At 42.1% G+C, this 26,749-nt stretch overlaps 1 protein-coding gene across 2 annotated transcripts; it reads right to left on the bottom strand.

Moving 5' to 3' along the window:
* Positions 1-852: 852 nt before the first annotated feature.
* LOC110527639 (zinc finger protein 2 homolog) lies at positions 853-25,782 on the bottom strand. 2 transcript variants are annotated; one of them, XM_021609044.2, is made up of 2 exons: positions 25,178-25,782; positions 853-2,671 (listed from the first exon to the last, which is right to left on the bottom strand). In XM_021609044.2, exons 1-2 carry the CDS (start codon positions 25,512-25,514, stop codon positions 1,029-1,031), a joined length of 1,980 nt encoding a protein of 659 aa, XP_021464719.2. In that variant the 5' UTR covers positions 25,515-25,782; the 3' UTR covers positions 853-1,028. The 2 variants fall into 2 exon arrangements, with proteins under 2 accessions (XP_021464719.2, XP_021464720.2); XM_021609045.2 differs by lacking the exon at positions 853-2,671 and adding an exon at positions 19,640-20,619.
* Between the last annotated feature and the right edge of the window lie 967 nt (positions 25,783-26,749).

Here is a 26,749-nt window from a genome sequence, read left to right as displayed (position 1 = left end):
GACTATGTGCTAACGAGCTATACCCGCTAAAGTCCAACATCAAAACATAAATGGAAAAACCAAAGACTGTAACACATTAAGTAAGAGAATGCGCACCACCAACAGAAAACAACTTCCATTTCACATTATAATCAACTACAATGCTTCACCTTCACCAATATAAACATGGTGTCTACTGGCAGTCAACAATTACAAACAACAAAAAGTGTATTTTTCCCTTCCTAAAACTCACTTGCTTCTTGAACTCTCGTCCCCTTGGAACGAGCCCAAACAAAACTCATCTCTAATATGGAAATTCAAAATAATTTGTCATCCATGGAACGCACTGGCTAAACACAAATATTTTTGACTGCCCAACCTTGAGACAATCAGAAACCAAGTTGTCCTCACCATGGACACAAGCAGCAATAAATCACTGATATCGATTAGGGGGGAAATTAGGTTGTACTTGCTGTTGAAACTAAAAAAACACATGGAAATGGGAGATATCTTTTAGCTCACTGGTTAGAAGACAACCTGCAGAAGACAGTCAGCTACATTTTGAGTTTATGGGTCCCCAACACTAAGAGAAACGCAACACTTACTTGTCATCACTCATATCGTGCGAGAGAGGGAGGGACATCCTGTTAAAACTAACAGCTCAAAAAACACACGGAATCTGGGAGTAATCTGTACATCACTGGTTAGAGGACAATTTGTAGAAAACAGCTCGCTACATTTTGAAGTGTTGCATTTTTATTCAAGTGTAACAACTATTTTTTTGTTAGTACATTTTTTGTTAAATCATAATAGTACTCTTCCAATTCAGAGCCTGGATTTTCTCCCTGAGGCTAATATCCATATCATGTTGAAATCAAATGATAAGGGGGCATATGATTAGGCTTCTACATTAGGCTTTGACAATATCAAAATACTCATACTACAAAGTGAAGTGTGACATTAATTACTTGATATCATGAAACCACTCCATGTATGTATTTTCTATTACTTGATCAGATAAAACTTGACCAGAGTTTTATCAGATTATCTCAAGATTTCTTTCCTGTGTGTGTTATCTGGTGTACTGTCAGATTGCCAGATTGAACAAAACTCTTCCCACATTGATTACAGCTGTACAATTTCTCTCCTGTGTGTGTTCTCTGGTGTACTGTCAGATTGCCAGATTGAACAAAACTCTTCCCACATTCATTACAGCTATATGGTTTATCTCCTGTGTGTGTTCTCTGGTGTGATATCAGGGTGCTTATGTGAGTAAAACTCTTCCCACATTGAGTACAGCTATAAGGTTTCTCTCCTGTGTGTATTCTCTGGTGTGATATCAGGCTGCTTAGCTGAGTAAAACTCTTCCCACATCGATCACAACTATACGGTTTCTCTCCTGTGTGTGTTCTCTGGTGTGATATCAGGCTGCTTAGGTGAGTAAAACTCTTCACACATTGAGTGCAGCTATAAGGTTTCTCTCCTGTGTGTATTCTCTGGTGTGAAATCAGGCTGCTTAGCTGCGTAAAACTCTTCCCACATGGATCACAGCTATAAGGTCTCTCTCCTGTGTGTGTTCTCTGGTGTATATTCAGATGGCTAGATGTAAAAAAACTCTTCCCACATTGAGAACAGCTATAAGGTTTCTCTCCTGTGTGTGTTCTCTGGTGAAGAGTCAGATTACACAACTTTGTAAAACTATTCCCACATTCATCACAGCTATACGGTTTCTCTCCTGTGTGTGTTCTCTGGTGTGATATCAGGTTGCTTAGCTGAGTAAAACTCTTGCCACATTGACCACAGCTATACGGTTTCTCTCCTGTGTGTGTTCTCTGGTGTATCTTCAGCTGGCTAGATGTTAAAAAACTCTTCCCACATTGAGTACAGCTATAAGGTTTCTCTCCTGTGTGTATTCTCTGGTGTATCTTCAGATGGCTAGATGTAAAAAAACTCTTCCCACATTGAGTACAGCTATACGGTTTCTCTCCTGTGTGTGATCTTTGGTGTACAGTAAGATGGCTAGATGTATCAAAACTCTTCCCACATTCATCACAGCTATATGGTTTCTCTCCTGTGTGTGTTCTCTGGTGTGATATCAGGCTGCTTTGCTGAGTAAAACTCATCCCACATTGACCACAGCTATAAGGTTTCTCTCCTGTGTGTGTTCTCTGGTGTGATATCAGGCTGGTTGAATGAGTAAAACTCTTCCCACATTGAGTACAGCTATATGGTTTCTCTCCTGTGTGTGTTCTCTGGTGTGATATCAGGCTGGATGAATGAGTAAAACTCTTCCCACATTGAATACAGCTATAAGGTTTCTCTCCTGTGTGTGTTCTCTGGTGTGATATCAGGCTGGATGAATGAGTAAAACTCTTCCCACATTGAGTACAGCTATAAGGTTTCTCTCCTGTGTGTGTTCTCTGGTGTGATATCAGGCTGGATGAATGAGTAAAACTCTTCCCACATTGAGTACAGTTATACGATTTCTCTACTGTGTGGATTCTCTGATGAATTTTAATGCCTGCTGAGGTGAATCTCTTCCCACAGTCAGAAAGGCAGTGAGGTATCTTCCCTGTGGATATCTGCTGGTGTTTCTTGAGGTGTTCAAATGTGGAGAGACTCTTCTCTGCCTTGTCAGCATCATGAGGTTGTTGAGGCTCCCCAGAGGACCCACGGTAGTCATGTCTCTCTCCTGTGTGAACAACAAAGTCAGACAGATGGTTAAAGGCCCACAACAGTGGAAATCCATTGTAAAAAGTGATGCCAACAGCGGAGTCATGATGTTGTACAACAATTGACGTCTGTAATGAATGTAATGATTATTTGACATTTGTCTTAAAATGAGCAAGAACAGTCATATTTTGTCTTTTCACATTAGTAGTAACATTAAGATTGTAGACTAGAAAGAAGTTACTCATGTTGTTGAAACTCTAAGCAGTGTGCCAGACGACTTTTGGTCTCCAATATAGGCCCCTTCCGAGGGCAATGCACATTCAATTTGGTTGTAGAAACTCCTCCCTGCTAATGAGGAAACCGATAGTTATGGATGTAGTATATCTGCCAGGAGCAAAAATGGTGAGCAAAGATTTTAGTTTTTCACAATGTATTCTGAATGTGAATATGGGAAAACTCAGGGGAGGAACCTCCATTTCCAGGTTGCTTATGAGTGCATTTCACAGTACTTTTTATTATAATTGTAAGGCTCGTTTGAATGTCCTGCTTAATATAATGTTTGTGTCATCATCTCAAATTAGCCGCTTGTACTTAAACCAGAGTTTTGAATGAAGAAGCAGCTTGGTTGCATGTCATGATGTTTGTCATGTGATTGTCATTCAGAAAATGATTTCCTGGATAAGTTGATGATACTTGAACATGTGACTAACAAAACAGCTACAGTATTAAGAATTATGTGTAATTATTGAAGAACCGCATTAATGACCGTATCCATTTGGGTGTTGTCAATAAAGTTAAGGTGACTCGGTTAGAACCATTGGATTTTGCAAACTCAAATGATTTAGTATTTCTGTGCCTATGAAAACTGTTTTCCCAGCGTAATATAAGGAAACTAAATGTTACGTAGGTAGAGTGCATTTCAGAGATCTGAATACAAAAAACTGTACTAACAGGACAATAACCTAAACCACAAGGCCAAATCTACACTGGAGGAGCTTCCCAAGATGACATTGAATGTTCCAGAGTGGCCTGGTTACAGTTTTGACTTAAATTGTCTTTAAAATCTATGGAAAGACTTGAAAATTGCTTCCTAGCAATGATCAACAACCAACTTGACAGAACAGGAAGGATTTAAAAAAAGAATAATGAATATTCACATGAAGATCAGTCGCCTATTGGATGACATCACGACTTCCCATCAAGCCAACTCCTTGAATGCCTTACTATGGGCATCACTCATACGTTGTAGTTTGCAGTTCTCTCTAAAAAAAAAAAAATAACTATTTTGCTCAAAACATTTATTTGTTTCCCTTTAGTGTGTTTATACTTTACTGTATTTATATATTACTTTTCAACAGGAAAAGTACCCCAAAAAACTCACTGGAGGACGTCATGAACAATTCATACATTTTTTTATTTAACCTTTATTTAACCAGGTAGGCCAGTTGAGAACAAGTTCTCATTTACATCTGCGACCTGGCCAAGATAAAGCAAAGCAGTGCGAAAAAAACAACAGAGTTACACGTGGGATAAACAAAAGTACAGTCAATAACACAATAGAAAAATCTATATACAGTGTTTGCAAATGGAGTACAGACGTAAGGCAATAAATCAGCCATAGTAGCAAAGTAATTACAATTTAGCATTAACACTGGAGTGATAGATTTGCAGATTATGTTGTGCAAGTAGAAATACTGGTGTGCAAAAGAGCAAAAATAAGTCAATAAAAACATGGGAATGAGGTAGGCAGTTGGATGGGCTATTTACAGATGGGCTGTGTACAGCTGCAGCGATCAGTAAGCTGCTCAGATAGTTGATTCTTAAAGTTAGTGAGGGAGATATAAGTCTCCAACTTCATCGATTTTTGAACTTCGTTCCAGTCATTGGCAGCAGAGAACTGGAAGGAAAGGTGGCCAAAGCAGGTGTTGGCTTTGGGGATGACCAGTGAGATATACTTCCTGGAGCACGTGCTATGGGTGGGTGTTGCTATGGTGACCAGTGAGCTGAGTTAAGGCAGCCTAGCAAAGACTTACAGATGACCTGGAGCCAGTTGGTTTGGCGACGAATATGTAGTGAGTGCCAGCCGACGAGAGCAGCGATATATGGGGCTTTGGTGAAAAAACGGATGGCACTGTGATAGACTGCATCCAGTTTACTGAGTAGAGTGTTGGAGGCTATTTTGAAAATGAAATCGCCGAAGTCAAGGATCGGTAGGATAGTCAGTTTTACGAGGGTATGTTTGGCAGCGTGAGTGAAGGAGGCTTTGCTGCGAAATAAGAAGCCGATTCTAGATTACATTTTGGTTTGGAAATGCTTAATATTAGTCTGGAAGGAGAGTTTACAGTCTAGCCAGACACCTAGGTATTTATAGTTGTCCACATATTCTAAGTCAGAACCGTCCAGATTAGTGATGCTGACGGGCGGGTACGGACAGCGATCGGTTGAAGAGCATACATTTAGTTTTACTCGCATTTAAGAGCAGTTGGAGGCCACGGAAGGAGTGTTGTATGGCATTGAAGCTCGTTTGGAGGTTTGTTAAAGCAAAATCTACAACGGAATGGTTCAAAAATAAACATATCCAGGTGTTAGAATGGCCAAGTCAAAGTCCAGACCTGAATCCAATCGAGAATCTGTGGAAAGAACTGAAAACTGCAGTTCACAAATGCTCTCCATCCAACCTCACTGAGCTCGAGCTGTTTTGCAAGGAGGAATGGGAAAAAATGTCAGTCTCTCGATGTGCAAAACTGATAGAGACATACCCCAAGCGACTTACAGCTGTAATCGCAGCAAAAGGTGGCGCTACAAAGTATTAACTTAAGGGGGCTGAATAATTTTGCACGCCCAATTTTTCAGTTTTGATTTGTTAAAAAAGTTTGAAATATCCAATAAATGTCGTTCCACTTCATGATTGTGTCCTACTTGTTGTTGATTCTTCACAAAAAAATACAGTTTTATATCTTTATGTTTGAAGCCTGAAATGTGGCAAAAGTTCACAAAGTTCAAGGGGGCTGAATACTTTCGCAAGGCACTGTATATACAGAATGGGGTCGTCTGCATAAAGGTGGCTCAAGGAATCACCCACAGCAAGAGCAACATCGTTGGCATATACAGAGAAAAGAGTCGGCCCGAGAATCGAACCCTGTGCTACCACCATAGAGACTGCCAGAGGTCCGGACAACAGGCTTGACAGACTTGACAGACTGAACTCAATCTGAGAAGTTGTGAACCAGGCGAGTCAGTCATTTGAGAAACCAAGCCTGTTGAGTCTGCCGATAAGAATCCAGGTTTTGCAACTCTTTCAGAACATCAGCTATCTGGATTTGGGTGAAGGAGAAGCTGGGGAGGTTTGGCCAAGTAGCTGCGGGGGGTGGGGAGCTGTTGGCCGGGGTTGGGGTAGCCAGGAGGAAAGCATGGCCAGCCGTAGAGAAATGCTTACTGAAATTCTCGATTATCGTGGATTTATCGGTGGTGACAGTGTTTCCTAGCCTCAGTGCAGTGGGCAGCTGGGATGAAGTGCTCTTATTCTCCATGGGCTTTACAGTGTCCCAAAACTTTTTGGAGTTCGAGCTACAGGATGCATTTTTCTGTTTAAAAAAGCTAGCTTTTGCTTTCCTAACTGACTGTGTGTATTAGTTCCTGACTTCTCTGAAAAGTTGCATATTGCAGTACGCAACAGGATGTTTTTGTGCTGGTCGAGGGCAGTCAGGTCTGGAGTGAACCAAGGGCTGTATCTGTTCTAAGTTTTAAATTTTTTTGAAAGGGACATGCTTATTTAAGGTGGTGAGGAAATTACTTTTAAAGAACAACCAGGCATCCCATTTTAGGTCACCTAACAGAACGAACTCTGAAGATCTATGGGGGGCAATCAATTCACATATGGTGTCCAGGGCACAGCTGGGAACTGAGGGGGGTCTGTAACAGGTGGCAACAGTGAGAGACTTATTTCTGGAGAGATTCATTTATAAAATTAGAAGCTCGAACTGTTTGGGCTTAGACCTAGAAAGTAGGATAGAACTTTGCAGGCCATCTCTGCAGTAGATTGCAACTCCTCCCCCTTTGGCAGTTCTATCTTGTTGGAAAATGTTGTAGATGGGGATGGGAATTTTTTTGTGGCCTTCCAAAGCCAGGATTCAGACGCGGCAAGGACATCAAGGTTGGCGGAGTGTGCTAAAGCAGTGAGTAAAACAAACTTAGGGAGGAGGCTTCTGATGTTAACATGCATGAAACCAAGGCTTTTACGGTTACAGAAGTCAACAAATGAGAGCGCCTGGGGACACACAGGGCCTGGGTAAACCTCTACATCACCCGAGGAACAGAGGAGTAGGATGAGGGTACGGCTAAAGGCTATCAGAACTGGTCATCTAGTGGGTTGTGAACAGAGAATAAAAGGAGCAGATTTCTGGGCGTGGTAGGATAGATTCAACGCATAACGTACAGACAGGGGTATGGTAGTGTACAGATACAGTGGAGGTAAACCTAGGTATTGAGTGACGATAAGAGAGGTTGCATCTCTGGAGGCACCGGTTATGGTAGGTGAGGTGTCAGGGAAATTGCAATTTATGTTATAATACTTGTATTGCATTATAATGGTGGTTTTATTTGACAGAATAGAGTATTATATGGTGTGTGTGTTCTACTGAGGAAGGGCTTCTATGAGATAACACTGACAGAGGAGATTTACAATGTCTTTGGGTGATAAAACCTAAAGAGCATTCCAGAGAACATGAGTTAATGGTTCTGTTCTATACCGTACCAGGAAGAGACGGTTCCAGTTTGGAGTAGGAGGGCCAGACACTGGTCTATACAATGAAAACTGTTCACACAGCAGATGCTGTCTGCTATGTATTATAGATATCTTTTACACAAATCTTAACCTTGTGACCATTCTATGTATCTGTTCGTCATGTAGGTTGAAAGCGGTGTATCTGGGCTATAAAAGATCTTTGTACTTTTGTTAATAAATAGTGAATTGTTGATAAGTATTTGCTATTGCAAAGCTCTTATTATTAAAGATTTAGTTTAAGTATAACTCAGACTTGTGTGAAGTTTGTCTCTCCTCATTTGATAGTAAAGAAATTAACCACCAGAGGTCACCGCATATGTGGGAGGTGGGACAAAAGAGTTCTCTGAGGCATGTTGAGTGGGACTAGGGGCTCTGCAGTAAAATAAAACAATGATAACTACCCTAAACAACAGTATACAAGGCATATTGAAATTAGAGAGACATAAAGGAAGGCATAAAGCAATCACAGGTGTTGATTGGGAGAGCTAGCTTAGACAACAACGGGTAAGACAACAACAACAGGTAAAATGGCGATGAATGGGCAGAGAGGGTCAGTTAACTACACACAGGGCCTGAAATCAAGGCTGAGGCCGACAGTTAAACAAAATAAACAAAATGGAGTACTGTGATTAATAACAGTCCAGCAAGCATCAGCTATGTAGCCAAGTGATCATAGGGTCCAGTGAACAGCAATATGTGAACCAGGGAAGCCGATATGGTAGTCTTTACTACGCTGGCTGGGAGATGCACCTGGTGCTAGCTTCGGGACAAGGGCGTAACCGACATCTGGCAAAGGCCGGTTGAGGGCACATCGGACGGAAATGTGTAGGTAGACCAGTCGTGATGGATAGGCGGGGCTCCGTGTCGACAAAGGGTCCAGGCCAATTGGCAAAAGAGGTATTGTAGCTGGAGTGAATTTGTTTGCTAGCCGGGAGACGCACCTGGCTCGAGGCTAATTGGTGTTAGCTTCGGGACAAGGGCGTTAGCCACTATAGCCAATCCGGTGCAAAGGTCCAGAGCTTACGGCAGGAATCCGGTGATGTAGTGGCTTCTAGTCGTCTTAGTGAAGAGTCTGGGAGGCATCAGCTGTGTAGCCGAGTGATCATAGGGTCCACTGAGCAGGCCGGGAGATGGGCCTGGCTCAAGGCTAGCTTCGGGGCTGGGCCACTCGGTAGCAGCTAGCTAGCTGCGATTATCCGGTGTAATGGTCCAGCGCTTACGGCAGGAATACGGTGATGTAGTGGAGAAAAACAGTCCGATATGCTCAGGGTTGATATCGCGCTGTGCAGACTGGCAGGTATTATAAAGGCTAAAAACAGCTGGTCTCTTAGCTAAAAATTTAAAGGCTGCTAGCAGTGGCTAACAATGACTAAATAGCAAGTAGCTAATCAGCTGGTTAGCTTCTGATGGCTAACTTCCGATGGAGGTTCTAGCTATAAGGTCTAAAAAATAGCAGATCCGTATCATATTGGGTGAGGCGGGTTGCCGGAAGGTATATTTAATTTAAAGATGGAAAAAGAGATTGAAATATTGCAATATATACAAAAAAAGACGAAAAAACATAACATTTACAACAAACACGTCTTACTGCTTCGCCATCTTGGATTACAAACTCTGAAATTATTTTGTATTTCTGTGCCCACGAAAACTGTTTCCCCAGCGTAACATAAGGAGCCACTAAATGATACATATTTCGAGTGCATTTCAGAATACAAAAAAACTGTCCGACAGCAAGATCTCCTATTTAAGTTGAAGTTCATCATATGACAAGAGTAACGTTAGGACTATAACTACTGTTCCCTGAAGGAGGGAAACTAGGTACAACATACTATTAAATTCAAGCCTCGCTGGAATCCCTGCCTTCTACAGGTGATGAACGATGAGGCTCGGATTTATTACTTAAATATAATACCACTCTTCACCGACCCAGGAAGGGGTGGGGCCAAACAGGTGTTGTACCTCGTTTCCCTCCTTCAAGGAACACTAATTATAGTGTTAGGTTCTAATTTTTCAGAGAAAATAACTCACGGACACTAGAGAAGCTTAATCAAGTTTAATTATTCCCAAAGGGTCGTTACAGCTGTAAGTCAGACAAAAACATGTTCTCACCATCACAAGTATACGGTGCCTTGCGAAAGTATTCAGCCCCCTTGAACTTTGCAACCTTTTGCCACATTTCAGGCTTCAAACATAAAGATATAAAACTGTATTTTTTTGTGAAGAATCAACAACAAGTGGGACACAATCATGAAGTGGAACGACATTTATTGGATATTTCAAACTTTTTTAACAAATCAAAAACTGAAAAATTGGGCGTGCAAAATTATTCAGCCCCTTTACTTTCAGTGCAGCAAACTCTCTCCAGAAGTTCAGTGAGGATCTCTGAATGATCCAATGTTGACCTAAATGACTAATGATGATAAATACAATCCACCTGTGTGTAATCAAGTCTCCGTATAAATGCACCTGCACTGTGATAGTCTCAGAGGTCCGTTAAAAGCGCAGAGAGCATCATGAAGAACAAGGAACACACCAGGCAGGTCCGAGATACTGTTGTGAAGAAGTTTAAAGCCGGATTTGGATACAAAAATATTTCCCAAGCTTTAAACATCCCAAGGAGCACTGTGCAAGCGATAATATTGAAATGGAAGGAGTATCAGACCACTGCAAATCTACCAAGACCTGGCCGTCCCTCTAAACTTTCAGCTCATACAAGGAGAAGACTGATCAGAGATGCAGCCAAGAGGCCCATAATCACTCTGGATGAACTGCAGAGATCTACAGCTGAGGTGGGAGACTCTGTCCATAGGACAACAATCAGTCGTATATTGCACAAATCTGGCCTTTATGGAAGAGTGGCAAGAAGAAAGCCATTTCTTAAAGATATCCATAAAAAGTGTCGTTTAAAGTTTGCCACAAGCCACCTGGGAGACACACCAAACATGGAAGAAGGTGCTCTGGTCAGATGAAACCAAAATTGAACTTTTTGGCAACAATGCAAAACGTTATGTTTGGCGTAAAAGCAACACAGCTGAACACACCATCCCCACTGTCAAACATGGTGGTGGCAGCATCATAGTTTGGGCCTGCTTTTCTTCAGCAGGGACAGGGAAGATGGTTAAAATTGATGGGAAGATGGATGGAGCCAAATACAGGACCATTCTGGAAGAAAACCTGATGGAGTCTGCAAAAGACCTGAGACTGGGACGGAGATTTGTCTTCCAACAAGACAATGACCCAAAACATAAAGCAAAATCTACAACGGAATGGCTCAAAAATAAACATATCCAGGTGTTAGAATGGCCAAGTCAAAGTCCAGACCTGAATCCAATCGAGAATCTGTGGCAAGAACTGAAAACTGCTGTTCACAAATGCTCTCCATCCAACCTCACTGAGCTCGAGCTGTTTTGCAAGGAGGAATGGGAAAAAATGTCAGTCTCTCGATGTGCAAAACTTATAGAGACATACCCCAAGCGACTTACAGCTGTAATCGCAGCAAAAGGTGGCGCTACAAAGTATTAACTTAAGGGGGCTGAATAATTTTGCACGCCCAATTTTTCAGTTTTTGATTTGTTAAAAAAGTTTGAAATATCCAATAAATGTCGTTCCACGTCCCACTTGTTGTTGATTCTTCACAAAAAAATACAGTTTTATATCTTTATGTTTGAAGCCTGAAATGTGGCAAAAGGTCGCAAAGTTCAAGGGGGCCGAATACTTTCGCAAGGCACTGTATATACCCCACTTTGGACACTCCTCCTTCTCTCCAATCCTTACATTTTCTGGTTAGACAGGAAGAGGGTAACAGGATACTAAACCCTTATTACGTCCTTCAAGGGATCTGACCTGACCTCCTAAACTCAACCCCTCCTTCGCCTAATCCACAGATGTCCATCCGCTTTCCCTATAGCAATCCTGTGATCTCCTCCAGTCCACCCAGCACATTCCACAGCCACTCTGTCTTTCTACAGATCTCACTCCTTTATATACTCTGCATCTGATATATCATGTCTTTAATATCTCAATGTTCAAAGTTTAGCCCGAATCCAACAGTCATAAAGTCATCCCCATGCCGACCCAAACGGATACTAAATGAAACGGCCCCTGGCAGACCACCAAGACCTGACCCAGCAAGATGCGTCAGTTTTGTCAATTTATTCATTGACTTTCGTTTGAAACACTCCTGCCAATGTTGAGAAAGGACGCACACCTGATTACGCATATAGAAGTAGGATTAGTCTACCTGGCCTGCATGCAAATTTAGGCTTATAAATGTGCCCATTTGGGGATGTCTGATAGTATTTCTGATTGTCTTAACGCACCACCACTGAGTTGTGGAGCTTCTCAAAAAAAAAAAAATATTCACCTCAAACAGCAAGTAAACAAAGTCTCATCAAAATCAATTGCAAATGACAATAGTTCCTCAAAGTATTTTTGTAAAATAATTCCAGCTCTTGCCCTTTCGATAAGCACTCAGCATAAAAGGGAAAAATTTAACGCTCTGATCCAGTGGAAATGTCATAAAATACCTGATTGCTTCTTATTCTTTGCACAAATAGCCGACAGCTGTGTCTGTCCCAAACACACTGGTGCGGGATACTCTGAGGGCCCAGAATATTTTATACAAGCTTGCTATCTCCAGTTTTGGGCCGACCCAGTTGATAGTTGATAAAATGTTTCCAGTTCGTTGTAGACAGGCCATGTGCAGCAAATGTGATTTATATGATATTTTCTACCTGCAGGCTGCAATATTTTTATTTGTTGGCTTTATGTAGGCTATTTTTTACATAGTTGGCAATGGCAATAAAAGTTACTTTTACATTTGTATAATTTTCATTTAATCTACATTCTATGATTGAGATACTATTATGAATTAAGAAAATCCTAACTGGCACGCAGATAGTTAGAAATGGTCAGATAACTTCACACTCAAAATGGAGTTGCTGGGGCTGTTGGGGCTGTTGCTGGGCAACACAGACTTTCAACTCCCTCCAAAGATGTTCTATGGGGTTGAGATCTGGAGACAGGCTAGGCCACTCCAGGACCTTGAAATGCTTCTTACGAAGCCCGGGCGGTGTGTTTGGGATCATTGTCATGCTGAAAGACCCAGCCACGTTTCATCTTCAATGCCCTTGCTGATGGAAGGAGGTTTTCACTCAAAATCTCACGATACATGGCCCCATTCAGTCTTTCCTTAACACGGATCAGTCGTCCTGGTCCCTTTGCAGAAAAACAGCCCCATGATTTTGGGGCTCCTGAGTGGTGCAGCGGTCTAAGACACTGCCTCTCAGTGCTTGAGGCGTCAATACAGACACCCCGGTTCGAGTCCAGGCTGTGTTTACAACCGGCCGTGATTGTGAATTAAATAAAGGTTACATTTTAAGATTTTTAAATAGTTCATTCAGAAAGTTCAGACCCCTTCCCCTTTTCCACATTTTGTTACATTACAGCTTTATTTTAAAATAGATTTAAACAAATAGAATCCTCATTAATCTACACACAATAATGAAAAAGTGAAAACAGGTAAAAAACAGAAATACCTTATTTACATACGTATTCAGACCCTTTGCTATGAGACTCAATTTCTTAGAGGTGCACCCTGTTTCCATTAATCATCCTTGAGATGTATCTACAACTTCTTCGGAGTTCACGTGTGGTAAATTCAATTGATTGGATATGATTTGGAAGGCACACACCGGTCTATATATGGTCCCACAGTTGCCAGTGCATGACAGAGCAAAAACAAAGCAATGAGGTCAAAGGAACTGTCCCTAGAGCTCCGAGACAGGATTGTGTCGAGGCACAGATCTGGGGAAGGGTACCAAAAAAGATTCTGCAGCATTGAAGGTCCCTAAGAACACTGTGGCCTCCATCATTCTTAAAGGGAATACTCTTCCTGGAGCTGGTCACCCAGCAAAACTGAGCGATTGGGGGAGAAGGGCCTTGGTCAGGGAGGTGACCAGAAACCTGATGGTCACTCTGACAGAGCTCCAAAGTTCCTCTGTGGAGATGGGAGAACCTTCCAGAAGGACAATCATCTCTGCAGCACTCCACCAATCAGACCTTTATGGTAGAGTGGCCAGATGGAAACCACTCCTTAATAAAAAGGCACATGACAGCATGCTTGGAGTTTGACAAAAGGCACCTTAAGGACTCTAAAAGCATGAGAAACAAGATTCTCTGGCTTGATGAAACCAAGATTGAACTCATTGGCCTGAATGCCAAGAGTCACGTCTGAAGGAAACCTGGCACCAGGTTTTTCAGAAGCAGGGACTGGGAGACCAGTCAGGATCGAGGAAAATATTAACGCCGCAAAGTGCAGAGACATCCTTGATGAAAGACCTGCTCCAGAGCACTCAGGACCTCAGACTGGGGCGAATGTTCACCGTCCAACAGGACAACATCCTTAAGCACACAACCAAGACAACAGGAGTGGCTTCGGGGGAAGTCTCTGAAGGTCCTTGAGTGGTCCAGCCAGAGCCCGGACTTGAGCTTGATCTAACGTCTCTGGAGAGACGTGAAAATAGCTGTGCAGTGATGTTCTCCATCCAACCTGACAGAGCTAGAAAGGATCTGCAAAGAAGGATGGGAGAAACTCCCCAAATGCAGGTGTGCCAAATAAATTAGCTAAATTAAAGGGGGGGAATCATTTAATCAATTTTAGAATACGGCTTTAACGTAACAAAATGTGGAAAAAGTCAAGGGGTTTGACTACTTTCCAAATGCACTGTATACAGCACCACCTTCCCCATAAGCATTCCTGTCTTTTCTGTAGATGTTATATCCCTGTATTGCTACTGCTGTATCAAAGGAATTATCTCAGTGGGTTTCAGAGATGAACAGTACAGTGCATTCCAAATTCAATAGTCAGGCAAGTAAACAAAAACGTTTTCAAATAAAACTATTCCAGAAAATGTCAGAGTATATAACGCCCATCCGTACAAGAGACAGTCGGACCAATCACGTTCATATTGTCATGCTGTGACATGCAGTTCCTAATCATAATCTCACAAAATCCCTTTTTAAAGTCAGGTTATGAGTCGAGAAACATGCCTATTTTCCTTGAAAGTACATAATGTTACAATTGCAAAGCTATACGATATTACAGAGAACAAGTCAATTATCGCACATCTCTGAAAATATTTGTAATGTTGTGCTTCTTGTTCACAGAGGGTAATTCATGCCAATGTTCTTTTCTTTTAGCTGTTAATACAAATCGAAAGGAGTTTCCAATATCCTAATTTCCGAAAGTATTTATGGTGGTAGCTAGTAATACACAAGCTAGGTCTATTTGAAACATTGCCCTCCCATGGCAGAATTTACCAGCCCCAGGTTCAGAAGCTTTAAAACCACAAAAAACATATTTAAAACCCGATTCTATTTTTGCCCAAAGTCGAGATATAATTTATTCAAACGGAACATAATATTATTTTAGGGTATTTTATTTTTGGAGTCAAAGTTAGCTTTGGAATATATTTCATTTTTCAAACAGGTTTGTTATTTTATTTCAGTTTACTAAAAAGTTTTCCCCTAATTATTTTTTCTATAATAAGCATGGAGGTTTCCCCTATCAACCAGTCATAAGTACTGGCGATAAAGCGCCTTGTAACCTAGCTGGGAATGGGACAGTTGGAACCCTTCTGGAAATTTGTAATCATATCTAATTCCCAGGAATGGGGTTCATTTGAACCACAGAGACTGTGTGAGGGATAATAACATGGCCGTGTCCAACCCTGCTTTTTCCCCCGACTCCGCTACCAACCTCCAACAGGGCCCTTAACCTGTATCACTAGACACCTCATAGTCAGCTACAGGTAGGAATCAGCAATGAATCCCAATAATGAGACACCTCTGGGGAGGGGTGTCAGCAACATTTAAAAATATATAAATATTTAGTGTTTTATGACAAACCATTTTTTACAAATCCGTCAAGACACCAACTTAGACTTTACTGTGAAATGCTTTTACTTACAAGCCCTTAACCAGCAGTGCAGTTCAAGAAGAAGAAAACGTTTACCAAGTAGACTCAAATAAAAAGTAATAATAAAAAGTAACAATGAGAACAACAATAACAAGGAAATATACAGGGGGCACCGGTACCGAGTCAATGTGCGGGGGTACAGGCTAGTTGAGGTAATCTGTACATGAAGGTGGGGGCGTAGTGAAGATGCATAGGTAACAAACAACCAGCGAGTAGCAGCAGTGCACAAAAGGAAGGGGGGGGGGGGGGATTTTATGAATTGTTCAGCAGTCTTATGGCTTGGGGGTAGAAGCTGTTGAGGAGGCTTTTGGTCCTAGACTTGGTGCTGCGGTACCACTTGCCGTGCGGTAGCAGAGAAAACCGTCTATAACTTGTGTGACTGGAGTCTCTGACAATTTTGTGGGCTTTCCTCTGACACCACCCACTATATAGGTCCTGGATGGCAGGAAGCTTGGCCCCAGTGATGTACTGGGCAGTTTGCACTCCCCTCTGTAGCGCCTTAGGGTCAGATGCCGAGCAGACAAATATTTTCAGTCTCCTGAGGGGGAAAAGGTTTTGTTGTGCCCTCTTCACGACCGTCTTGGTATATACCCACGTGGGTGATTAAAAGATGAACTGAGGTCCACACTCCAGTTCAGTTGATGCTGGTAATGCACCTTAAAGTTTGTTGCCCACCACCATATAAAGTTCAAAGAAGAAAAAGAAGCCTGAAGGAAGGAGAAATGACAAAAAAATAATTTATTTTACCTTCTGGGGCATCGCGACTGGTTACCTATTTTGATGTGATATGAAAGTATTGTGTTAACTTATGTTGATGTGATATGAAAGTTTAGGGATTTATGTTTCTAGAAACGTATCGCAATTGAGAATCAATTCACATTTAGGTGGATTTTTTGACTATTTTACCTCTGAAAAACATACAGTCCTTGGACCTTGAGGAGTAACGGGAGCAGCAATCAGCAGTAGAAACAATAACAATAACATACCAAAGCGTACTCCCGGCCCGTTTTGGTAAAAAGCTGAGGGATGGGGCTGGAGAAATGCAACCCTCCATGATATCAACATTCTAGTTTTAACCATGATTTGAGGATATAGTGTTTGTTTATATTTACTGACAAATATTAGAATAAAAAAAAGCTTATATTTGGGGTTCTGATGGGGTATGACAGTTAATCTAAGCTCCTGAGGCATTTATAAGTTAATTCTTCAAGAAACAGATGGGTACATATCATTAATGTATAAGTCCCAAAATGGATGTAACAACTGCTCCTTTAAGAGTTCATCTTGGGCTAAGCTAATAGGAGATATTGAGGATTACAGTATTTCAGGCATTTTTATTGGAAGCATGTGATCAATTGTTAACATTTTGTTGATGGTCCACTCTTGATGTTCTACACGTTATAGTGTAGCTTCAGCCATTCCTACAGAACAACATTAAAGTGTAGAACCCCTTTACTCCATATTGGTTAAACGACTGTTAAAACAGATCTCCAACATCCTCATCATCTCCCCCTCCTCGTCTTTCACTCCAAAAATTGCATCCGCCTCTTCTTTTACTGTAACATCCTCCTCTTTCACTTTAACAGACTCTACTTGTTTGTTTTTTTTAAATTTTAGCCCCTTTTTCCTCCCCAATTTCGTGGTATCCAATTGTTGTAGTAGCTACTATCTTGTCTCATTGCTACAACTCCCGTACGGGCTCGGGAGAGACGAAGGCTCCGATACACAACCCAACCAGCCGTACTGCTTCTTAACACAGCGCGCATCCAACCCGGAAGCCAGCCGCACCAATGTGTCGGAGGCTACACCGTGCACCTGGCAACCTTGTCTAGCGCGCACTGCGCCCGGCCCGCCACAGGAGTCGCTGGTGCGCGATGAGACAAGGAGATCCCTGCCGACCAATCCCTCCCTAACCCGGACGACGCTAGGCCAATTGTGCGTCGCCCCACGGACCTCCCGGTCGCGGCCGGTTACGACAGAGCCTGGGCGCGAACCCAGGGACTCTGATGGCACAGCTGGCGCTGCAGTACAGCGCCCTTAACCCACCTGCGCCACCCGGGAGGCCACCCTCACCTTGTTATTGTATTGTAACAGCCTTATCTTCCTCCTCCTCTTTCAGAAGAGCTTCTTTCTCCATCCAGTAGACCTCTTCTTCTTCAACAGGAGGAGAGTAACTTAGTGAACTCATGGTCTGGTATGTTTGCTAGCTAGCATTAGCGACTAGCCTAGTCCTAAGCTAACTTAGCAAACCAACTAGCTGACAAACAACGTAAATATATAATTAAATGGGCCAACAAGTACATTCGACAGAAGTGTGTTTAAAACACAGCGACTAATATACCCCAAAACAGTGTAAAGAGCATGAATGTTTTAGCTATGTTTGTTAGAAAGCTACCAAGGAGTCTGACTAGCTGTTGTTGTTGGAGCGTCCCGTCCACTAGATTATATGTCACACTGGCAGCATCGCCTGAACCTAAAAATCACCATCTGCTGACTGGAGTGGGCAACGCAGTTGAGGAACCAAAAGTTTACTTTTCATTTATCAAGTTTAATAGTCTTTCAAAGAGAAGCATGTGTTGATTAGTTTTTAATGAGTGAGAAAATAAAACAAACTTTACACCCACTACATATTTGCATTGAACCATACTTCTGACATGATTTTGACCCGAGGCATATCTTTTATCATAGCCAAAATGTGGTTTTTCATGACTTTGTCAATCAACTTGTTCTTAATAAATCTAAATCATGGTTTAGTGTTTCTGGATCAAAATGGACTTTTAACAAATTCAAATCCTTTGGAGTCAGTTTGACCCCAGCCAAAAGCACCTTTGATAAATAGGACGTTTATTTCAAATCAAAATTAAATCACATTTTATTGGTCACATACACGTTTAGCAGATGTTATTGCGGGTGTAGTGAAATGCTTGTGGTTCTAGCTGCGACAGTGCAGTAATATCTAACAATTTCACAACATATACCCAATACACACACATCTAAGTATTTGAATCTAGGTTTCTCTGTATACATGATCCATCCCAGAGGGTGATGGGGCACCTGTATCAGTGGTTTTGACCAGATAGACACAGTGCATAATGTATCCAGACCCCTTCACTTTTTCCACATTTTGTTACGTTACAGCCTTATTCTAAACTTATTCAGCCTTATTCAAATCTACACACAAAAGCACATAATGACAAACCAAAAACAAGTTTAGACATTTTTGCACATTTATTTACTTAAGTATTCAAACCCTTCACAATGAGACTCGAAATGGAGCGCAGATGCATCTTGATTTCACGAATCATCCTTGAGATGTTTCTACAACTTGATTGGAGTCCACCTGTGGTAAATTCAATTGATTGGACATGACTTGGAAAGGCACACACCTGTCTATATAAGGTCACACAGGTAGCAGTGGATGTCAGAGAAAAAACCAATGATGAGGTAAATTAAATTATCTGTTGAGCTCTGAGACAGTATTACGTCGAGGCACAGATGTGGGGAAGGGTACCAAAACATTTCTGTGGCATTGAAGGTCCCCAAGAACACAGTGGCCTCCATCATTCTTAAATGGAAGAAGTTTGGAACCACCAAGACTCTTCCAAGAGCTGGCCGCCCAGCAGAACTGAGCAATCGGTGGAGAAGGGCCTTCATCAGGGAAGGGAGCAAGAACCCGATGGTCACTCTGACAGAGCTACAGATTTCCTCTGTGGAGATGGGAGAACCTTCCGGAAGGACAACCATCCCTGCAGCACTCCACCGATCAGGTCTTTATGGAAGAGCGGGCAGACGGAATCCACTCCACAGTAAAAGGCACATGACAGCCTGCTTGAAGGTTGCCAAAAGGCATTCAGGCCAAAGAGTTCAATCTTGGTTTCATCAGACCAGAGAATCTTGTTTCTCATGGTCTGAGAGTCTTTAGGTGCCTTTTGGCAAACTCTAAGCGGGCTGTAATGTGCCTTTTACTGAGGAGTGGCTTCCATCTGGCCACTCTACCACAAAGGCCTGATTGGTGGAGTGCTGCAGAGATGGTTGTCCTTCTGGAAGGTTCTCTCATTCCCACAGAGGAACTTTAGAGTTCTGTCAGAGTGACCATTCTCCCCCGATTGTGCAGTTTGGCTGGGTAGCCAGCTCCAGGAAGAGTCTACCAAACTTCTTCCATTAAAAAATGATGGTGGCCACTGTATTCTTGGGGACCAATGCTGCAGACATTTTTTGGTACCATTCCCCAGATCTGTGCCTCGACACAATCCTGTCTCGGAGCTCTAAGGACAATTTATTCGACCTCATTGCTTGGTGTTTGCCCTGACATGCATTGTCAACTGTGGGACCTTATATAGACAGGTGTAATCATACACAATATGATTTCATGCGGCACAAACAAAAACACAAATTCTCAGTCAAAAATATAAGTCAGAATACAGCCTTTCTATTCTCTCATTTGATTTCAGGTTCTCTGAATGTTCTTCCACACAGAGAGCAGTGGTAGGACTTTTACCGTGTTTATCCTCTTATGCTCCTTCAGGCTACTTGACCAGGTAAAACCCTTTCCAGACTGGGAGCAGTGGAAAGGCTTTTCTCCTTTGTATCCTCTCATGAGCTTTAAGGTACGCCATTCGTGAAAATCTATTTTTACACTGGGAGCAGAAAATGCTTTTCTCCTGTGTGTATTCTCTCATGCCTTTTCAGGTTAGCTAACACGGCAAAACTCTTTCCACACTGGGAACATTGGTAAGGCTTTTCTCCTGTGTGTAGTCTCGCATGCTTTTTTAGGTTTCCTATCCGAGGAAAACTCTTTCCACACTGGGAACATTGGAATGGCTTTTCTCCTTTGTGTATTCTCTCGTTCTTTTAATTGCCCTATCTTAGTAAAACTCTTTCCACACTGGGAACATTGGAAAGGCTTTTCTCCTGTGTGTTTCCTCTTATGAGCTTTTAGGTTCCCATCCTGATTAAATCACTGTTCCCAATGTGGCATGAGTTAAGGCTTTTCTCCTGTGTGTATTCTCTCATGCATTTTCACACTGGGAACATTGGAAAGGCTTTTCTCCAGTGTGTGTCCTCTCATGCAGTTTTAGGTTCCCTAAACAGCAAAAACTATTTTCACAGTGGGAGCAGTGGTGTTCTCTCGCTGGTTTGGGCGTCTCTGGGTCTGGTTCCCCTGAAGGACTCTTCCCGCTGTCAGAGTGAGAGTCTGGTTTCTCTCCTTGCAAAGACACACAGAGTATTTTGTTAAACAGAGACCTAAATGAAACCTCCACATGATAAAACTGTCTTCCCATGAGGTTTAATCTAGACTAAATCCCTCAATAAAAGAGGAGAACTGGTCATCACAGAGTGGCTGTAGTGCTTTGTAGGCTGGGTAAATCCATTTGAATTCAATGCATTTTTGACAGCATCCCTTTTGATTAAAAAAAAATATTTCCTTACATGTTTGACTATGGAAGAAGTGGTAAGAAATTGACTTCATGTAACTGAATCTAAAAACATTCATGAAATATACAGTACCAGTTTGGACACACCTAGTCATTCAAGGGTTCCTCTTTATTTTTTACTATATTCTACATTGTAGAATAATAGTGAAGACATGAAAACTATGAAATAACATATGGAATCATGTAGTAACCAAAAAAGTGGTAAACAATTCAAAATATATTTTAGATTTTTCAAAGCAGCCACCCTTTGCCTTGATGACAGCTTTGCACATTCTTGGCAATCTCTCAACCAGCTTCACCTGGAATGCTTTTCCAACAGTCTTGAAGGAGTTCCCACATATGCTGAGCACTTGTTGGCTGCTTTTCCTTCACTCTGCGGTCCAATTCATCCCAAACCATCTCAATTGGGTTGAGGTCGGGTGATTGTGAAGGCCAGGTCATCTGATACAGTACTCCATCACTATCCTTTTTGGTTAAATAGCCCTTACACAGCCTGGAGGTGTGTGGGGTCATTGTACTGCTGAGAAACAAATGATAGTCCCACTAAGCGCAAACCAGATGGGATGGCGCATCGCTTCAGAATGCTGTGGTAGCCAGACAGGTTTTTGCCTTTCCAAATCAAATCCTATCAATTGAATTTACCACAGGTGGACTCCTATCAAGTTGCAGAAACATCTCAATGATGATCAATGGAAACAGTATGCACCTGAGGTCAATTTCGAGTCTCTTAGCAAACAGTTTGAATACTTCATATTTATATTTATATATATACACACTGCTCAAAAAAATGAAGGGAACACTTAAACAACACAATGTAACTCCAAGTCAATCACACTTCTGTGAAATCAAACTGTCCACTTAGGAAGCAACACTGATGACAATAAATTTCACATGCTGTTGTGCAAATGGAATAGACAACAGGTGGAAATTATAGGCAATTAGCAAGACACCCCCAATAAAGGAGTGGTTCTGCAGGTGGTGACCACAGACCACTTCTCAGTTCCTATGCTTCCTGGCTGATGTTTTGGTCACTTTTGAATGCTGGCGGTGCTTTCACTCAAGTGGTAGCATGAGACGGAGTCTACAACCCACACAAGTGGCTCAGGTAGTGCAGCTCATCCAGGATGGCACATCAATGAGAGTTGTGGCAAGAAGGTTTGCTGTGTCTGTCAGCGTAGTGTCCAGAGCATGGTGGCGCTACCAGGAGACAGGCCAGTACATCAGGAGACGTGGAGGAGGCCCTAGGAGGGCAACAACCCAGCAGCAGGACCACTACCTCCGCCTTTGTGCAAGGAGGAGCAGGAGGAGCACTGCCAGAGCCCTGCAAAATGACCTCCAGCAGGCCACAAATTTGCATGTGTCTGCTCAAACGGTCAGAAACAGACTCCATGAGGGTGGTATGAGGGCCCGACGTCCACAGGTGGGGGTTGTGCTTACAGCCCAACACCGAGCAGGACGTTTGACATTTGCCAGAGAACACCAAGGTTGGCAAATTTGCCACTGGCGCCCTGTGCTCTTAACCTTAAAACATTAATTCAGTTGTCGTTGGAGTGAGGCCTAGCCTACTGGTGATTCATATTGGGAAATTATTTGGCTGGAGGGAAGGTTGTGCCAAATCCAGTCGTTTGTAAGGAACCCAGAATTGAGGAACCAGGTGGGTTATCAGAAAAGAACCCTAAAGTGATCCCAGCATGTGCCGTTACACGTGCTCTGTCTAAGAAATTCGCCGGGAGCAAGTCTAGTGTTGAGGATGTCAGCGATCCCACCATGGTTGATCTGTCGGAGACATTTGTGAGTGATCCCGATTTCGGTAAACCTCCTGAGTTGACCTCTCCTTTGAAAACCCCAAAGGTGAGAGTTTGTAGAACCTCTGAATGAAGGATCCCTACAGTTGACACTTGGATGTCTAGGAAGCAGCACATTGCTGAACAGAGTAAAAATGTTTCTAGGAAGCTGTTGATTGATGAACAGAGTAAAAATGTTTCTAGGAAGCAGCTGACAGCTGAACAGAGTTGAGATGTTTCTAGGAAGCAGCTGATAGCTGAACAGAGTTGAGATGTTTCTAGGAAGCAGCTGACAGCTGAACAGAGTTGAGATGTTTCTAGGAAGCAGCTGACTGCTGAACAGAGTAAAGATGTTTCTAGGAAGCAGCTGATTGCTGAACAGAGTAAAGATGTTTCCCTCTCCCCTCTTTTTGCTGAGGTGCATCCAGAGGAGTTTAATGAAGTTTTTGTTGGTAATTTTGACAGGAGATGGATTCTAACGAGGACAAAGCATTCTAACGAGGACATGGCGTTCTAACGAGGATATGGCGTTCTAACGAGGACATGGCGTTCTAACGAGGACATGGCGTTCTCGCTCAACTTCTGGAACAAATTGTTGTTCTAGATGCGCTTCGACAAGAGATACTGAGGTTGTCTCACGATGGCAGTATGGCAGGTCATCAAGACGTCTGAAACAGGATGTTGTGGCTCATTGTAAATCCTGTGGCGTTTGCCAGTGGACAGGTAAACCAAACCAAGCTGTACCGGTTGCACCTTTGCAGCCCATTCCTGCTTTTGACAAACATTCCAGCAGGGTTCTGGTGGACTGTGTTGGTCCTTTGCCCAAAGCCAAGAGTGGTAAGTATTTCAGTTATCTAGTGATAGACTATAATGCAGACATGATATGTAATGTGTATGTATTACTGGTTGAGTGTACTCTTCTGGTTGAGAGACATTTTGGCTTTTTTGCCGGGGAACGTCACAATGGATGTTTAAAAAAAACATAATTAAAAAAAAAAAACCATTATTTTCTATTGTGTTATTGACTGTACGTTTGTTTGTGTGTAACTCTGTTGTTGTTTTGTCGCACTACTTTGCTTTATCTTGGCCAGGTCGCAGTTGTAAATGACAACTTGTTCTTAACTGGTCTACCTGGTTAAATAAAGGTGAAATAAAAAAAGAAATTAAAAAATGACTCATTAATACATGCATTAACAGAAATTAATGTAACCAAATAACAGGAAGTAACGGTGCATTTACTCCTGGTGACATTTGTAATGGGTAATTTATATGATAAACTCAATCTAAAAGGCAATCAATTCACACAATGAAACAACGAAGGAGCAAGAATTGGTGGAAGCCAGGAGGACATACTGAAGAGAGACTCACATATATCTTCACCACACAACCCTCCCCTTCTCCTTGTCTCAACATTTTAAATTATACTCAAGAGACATTATCTTCACACCTATTTGAGATGCTTTTCACTGACAGCCTCAACTCAATAATCAGTGAGGCCTATTGCCACACGCACTGCCCAAATAGGCATAAGCCTACAAGCTTGTGATTTGAAACCAAACACAGGTATTATTGTAAGGAAGCCAATGATCGCCGATTCCTCTGTGGCAACGTCATGCTTTCTGGTATCTTACATATTTCTGTATAGACAGGAGGAATCATATCATTGGGGACAAATTATTTACCTGTTGGACCCACCACTATGTAATTTCTCTCGTGTTCTATTAGACCCACCGCTATGTCATTTCTCTCCTGTTCTATTGGATCCACCGCTATGCCATTTCTCTCCTGTTCTATTGGTTTTCATATCAACTTTATTGCGTTGTCCAGAAGCCAAAAGGCACAATCCTAGTTGTTGCAGCTTTAGACTCCCCCTTTTTAAGTTTCTAACAGAGATTTTCATCTCTGTCAGATATGAACCTCTACCAGGTGGACTGTATAGAACGGTGTGTTCTAATAAAAACAATATAAGAGTTGTCTCGAGATGGTTATGCATATTCATGCCATGAGTAGTAGCTTAGCATCTCTCTCCACTGAATACAGGCTGTTGACGTCAACAACCCTCAGAGAATATGTAAAAAATAGATTACAATAATAATAAGTGTCCACCAATCCAAAGAAAGGGTAGGCGAGAGCTAAAGAACCAGCAGTGCCGCTTGTGGACAACGACTCCCCTTATCAGGGCAGAGAGACATCTTGTCAGTATATCCATAATCTTTGGTGTAGCCAACCCAACTCTCATATGACACTATCGGGGGCGCTGTGTGTAGTAAATCATCACTACACGAAAATCACTACATGCCGTGCCCCCCAGTCTGCGGTCAGCAGATAGACCCTTCTCAAATATATATGTTAAGTAACTTTTTGGAAACGGAAAGGGGTAGCTTGCTCTCTACGTTGTCTGATTCTAGACATATCAGTCATCATCCCAGGGCCGTCGTCTGATTCTAGACATATCAGTCATCATCCCAGGACCCTCCGTTGAAGATGTATTGACGAGCCAACCCCGAACATCCAAAGTTAAAAACAAATTTAAGGCGGTACTTACTGGTGTTACTCAGATCTCCTATCTCCCCTTCATCTTTCAATGTGACAGTAATCTCTCCTTCCTTCTTCACTCCAAAAACTGCATCCTCCTCTTCCTCTTCTTTCACAGTAACATCCTCCTCCTCTTCTTTCACTCTGAACGCGTCTTCCTCTTCTTTCACTGAAACGTCTTTCTCTTCTTCTTTCACTGTAACAGCCTCACCCTCTACTTGTTTTTTAACTGTGACATCCTCTTCTTCCTTCTCCTCTTTCACGACAATGTTCAGCCCCAGAGCTTCTTTCTCCGTCCAGCAGACCGCCTCTTCTTTAGCAGGAGGAGAGAAGTTTAGGAAGCTCATGTTCGGGGATGTTAGCTAGCTAGCTAGCTATCATTAGCGACTAGGCTAGTGCTTACTTAACCAGCCAGCTACTATAGCTGACTAATACAAAATAACGTAATATTAAATGAAATAGGTTAACATGTAGATACGACAGAGTTGTGTCTAAAACACGGTAGCTAATATAGACCGAAAGCTTCTAAATAGCTTGAATCTTTCGGCTATGTTGGCTAGCAAGCTGCCGAGGTGGTTGACGAGCTGTTTATGAAGAATCGTCCACTAGATTATACGTCACGCTGGCAGCATCGCCTGAAAGACTCACATTGCCGTCAGCTGACTGGAGGGGAAACGCAGTTGAGAGAAATATTTTATTATCAGACAAAGATTATTTTAAATGGATATAATTAAATAATACTATTATATTGAGACATACAAAGACAGGAATGTGTTGATTGATTAGTGCGATTTTTTTTTTTTTTTACAACAGCACATTTAAGGCAGTTTCATTCAGTCAAACTAAATCTAAATATGTAGCCAGCTACTGTCGGTCTATACTGCTCCTACATGGTGTAACAATACATCATGTAGATGTATAAAATGAACAGACTAGGTCTATACTGCTCCTACATGGTGTAACAATACATCATGTAGATGCATATAATGAACAGACTAGGTCTATACTGCTCCTACATGGTGTAACAAAAGTTTGGGGTCACTTAGAAATGTCCTTGTTTTTGAAAGAAAATACCCAGAAATTGTCCATTAAAATAACATCAAATTGATCAGAAATACAGTGTAGACATTGTTAATGTTGTAAATGACTATTGTAGCTGGAAAAGGCTGCATTTTTATGGAATATCTACATAGGTGTAGAGAGGCCCATAATCAGCAACCACTACTCCTGTGTTCCAATGGCACATTGTGTTAGCTATTTCAAGTTGATCATTTTAAAAGGCTGATTGATCAATAGAAAACCCTTTTGTGATTATGTTAGCACAGCTGAAAACTGTTGTGCTGATTTAACAAAAGCGCTTGTAAACAGTGGTGTTGCATAACAATCAGGCAGTAGAACAACAATAATCATCACCCTCTTGACCAATCTTCCCTCCCCCTAACATTGAGTTTGATTCAGATCCTGCCAGTGTGCCAGGTGGTCATTGGGTTTGATTCAGACCCTGTCAGTGTGGCAGATGGTCATTGGGTTTGATTCAGACCCTGTCCGTGTGCCAGGTGGACATTTGATTTGATTCAGACCC

Source organism: Oncorhynchus mykiss, chromosome 7 (assembly GCF_013265735.2).
Source record: "Oncorhynchus mykiss isolate Arlee chromosome 7, USDA_OmykA_1.1, whole genome shotgun sequence".
Classification (NCBI taxonomy): domain Eukaryota; kingdom Metazoa; phylum Chordata; class Actinopteri; order Salmoniformes; family Salmonidae; genus Oncorhynchus; species Oncorhynchus mykiss.
The sequence above is the reverse complement of the archived record's forward strand: the minus strand, read 5'-3'. Positions and strand labels throughout refer to the sequence as shown.

What these genes read in the sequence shown, in the direction of transcription:
- LOC110527639 (XM_021609044.2), bottom strand. Translation starts at nt 25,514, where the DNA reads ATGAGCTTCCTAAACTTCTCTCCTCCTGCTAAAGAAGAGGCGGTCTGC. An exon ending in AGGAGATCTGAGTAACACCA is followed by an intron (nt 2,672 to 25,177) that starts GTAAGTACCGCC and finishes TTGTTCACACAG; the next exon opens with GAGAGAGACATGACTACCGT.